This window comes from Pygoscelis adeliae, unplaced genomic scaffold (genome assembly GCF_000699105.1).
Source record: "Pygoscelis adeliae isolate BGI_AS28 unplaced genomic scaffold, ASM69910v1 Scaffold224, whole genome shotgun sequence".
In the NCBI taxonomy this organism is placed as follows: Eukaryota; Metazoa; Chordata; class Aves; order Sphenisciformes; family Spheniscidae; genus Pygoscelis; species Pygoscelis adeliae.
The window spans coordinates 783535-786072 of NW_008824657.1; the positions used below are offsets into that span (position 1 = coordinate 783535).

At 51.3% G+C, this 2538-nt stretch overlaps 1 protein-coding gene across 1 annotated transcript in view; it reads right to left on the bottom strand.

Moving 5' to 3' along the window:
- LOC103915703 (transmembrane protein 45B-like) overlaps positions 1-2096 on the bottom strand; it is a 3870-nt gene extending 1774 nt beyond the window's left edge. The window contains exons 1-3 of the mRNA XM_009322593.1: positions 1913-2096; positions 1361-1573; positions 163-347 (exon numbers count right to left, since the gene is read on the bottom strand). Coding sequence (XP_009320868.1) covers positions 163-347; positions 1361-1573; positions 1913-2096 — 582 coding nt within the window. The remainder of the gene's footprint in view (positions 1-162; positions 348-1360; positions 1574-1912) is intronic.
- Positions 2097-2538: the final 442 nt, after the last annotated feature.

Genomic DNA, 2538 nt, shown 5'->3' on the forward strand with positions numbered 1-2538 from the left:
TAAGTACATTTTCATTCTGGGTTATGATCTATTTATGAAGAGAGCCTGGCAAAATTATCCTTCAGAGACGTGCGATTGATACGTGATGTACGGCTTCTTTTCCTCTTTTCCCATTGCTCTCCTACCTCGGTGCTCTGCTCCACAAGAGAAGGCAGAACTGACCTGCCAGAACCACGTTCCCTGGATGATGGTGACACCGGCTCTGAACATCTCCAGGACAATGTTGTCACGGAGGAAGACCTCCAGCATGGTGCTGCAGGCCCCTGAAAAGACGGCGATGAGCAGCAGGGAGTGGATATGCTGATCCAGCATGGGGCGGTGAAGGACGTGGTAGTAAAAGAGACAACCTGCCAAAATACGTACCACGCTTAGAGTAGGATTAGCAATACCGACCATGACCGGAGAGCCCTGGTAAAGTAAATCACCTGCCCGCTTGGCAAACGGAGACGGGTCAGCACGAAAACAAGGGACTCCACATAGCACCACCCCTCTAGGTCTCCTGGCATCCCACCATCCTGGAGGGATGAGATGCCCAACCTTGGGGCAGGAGGATCTGAGCAGTACGGGGACCAAAGACAGAGGCCAACAGAAGGGTGGGTGTCTTCCCGTGTCAGTGCCATCACCTCTTCAGGTCACCCTCCCCTCGTAGCCAGGTTCCTGCTGTGTCCTGCTTTTCTATTGCTAAACTTCACCATTTTCTTGGGAGCTGGAAATGATAGATTTCCTTTTCTTACAAGCCAAAGCGTGCCTGTTGAGCTGCCCCTGCTGCTCCCTCAAAAACCACTGGGACAGGGGAAGGGCAAATAACAGGAGATGGGCCTTCATTAAGGGGTTTTCTATATAAGCAAGACCTTCATTTCCTAGTGTCTTTTCCCTGCGTGATCCAAGAGGGGTCTGAAATCCTGGCTCGCGACTTGTAAGACAGCCTGAAGACAAAATGATATTCATGATGTGCTGAAGCCGGAATAAGTCACTTGAATTTGCCACGTGCAACGCAAGTAGATGAGGATGACGATGCCTGCAGTGCAATTAATGGCTCTCGGGGGGGAACGCGGGGCATGCAAACAGCTCTGTAGATGTAAGATGAATGCAGCATCCACCAGCCATTTATCATAACGAGGAAACTCAGCCTGCTGCTTTGTGCCGCTGTCACCCCAGAAATCCCAAACCAGGCAAAGCCAGGACCTATTGATGCCTGTATTTCCCATCTTGCTACAGACCGCCCTTCGATAATATATCACCTACAACGTGTCCTATCTTCAGGGGCGTTCGGAGCAATATCTGAGCCTGGCAAATTTTGGTCCCTCTCTGACACACCCTCCAACATCCCTCCCCAAATTAAGCGCCACCTTGTACCGACCTTCAACGAACACAGCCACGGACAGCATGAGGCGGTCCAGACCCTGCGGCACCACCTGGGAGATGTAGGTGAAGACGTCCACCACCCCGGAGAGGCCGTAGAAGAGGTACATGGTGGTGTGCTGCCAGTTCATCAGCTTCACCCAGTCGCGGTTCTCCCCGCTGTAGAGGTACAAGTGTGGACCGTCTGGGACGAACTGCTCTGCCAACATCCCTGCACAGACACGCAAGAGCACGCAGTTTCTGATGGTTTATTTGCAACGATGGTTGATGCTACTCATTGCTGCGGGGAGGCAAGAGCTGATGGTTTTGCGTTAGGGAGAAAGGACTGGATATAAAAATCAGGCCTGCCTGTATTAATGGTAGCTCAGCTTTGGGAAGGGGTACGAGACTTGGTCTTTTCACATCGAACTCTATTAGAGATCAAGACAAGATGAACATCAAGGACGCGTCCTTCCACGCCTGGACCGGTTTCTCTGGAGTAACGGCTCCAGTACAGTTATCGCTACAGGCTGGGAAGTTACCAGCATAGCTAGTAAAATATAACCCTTACCTATTAGAGCAAAGATGATTTTGATTCCCCCTTCGATGGCATCCACACGCTGGAAACAATAAATCCTGTGGGATTTCTTATTTACTTTCTGGCTGAGATACCGCAGCGGGTATTTCACAGACCACCAGAGCCCAAAGAGCAGGAAGAAACTGCCTGGAAGCGCGTGACCCTTGAAGTTCGCCATCCTCTGACTACAAGGCAAAGAAAAACAACGTCATTATACAACTTACACCAGTTATTTGACATAACGCTGGAAAAAATGGGATCTCCCTTTCAGGGAGGACTGGAAAAGGCTTGACCAGGCACATGGGAATAGGAAGGAGCACTGAGAAACCTTCCACAGGTGAGAGGTGGGAACACCAGGGACCTCTCTGAGGTCCTCGCCCCAAGATTAGGAAATACCCGAAAAATCCGGAACCCAGACTAGTTTAGCAGAGGCCCCATATCTGCTGCAATCTCTGACACACCCCAGCCTGAACTTTGCATCCCCCGGGATCCCTCCCAGCAGTAGCTCCTGCCTTTCCTACCCTTCTGCAGGTACGAGCGAGAGCATCCGCTGCAGACCAGGGCAAGGTGGGCTTTTTGGGACCAGGCAGGAGAGAAAATACACAGGGAAAACAGTAAGG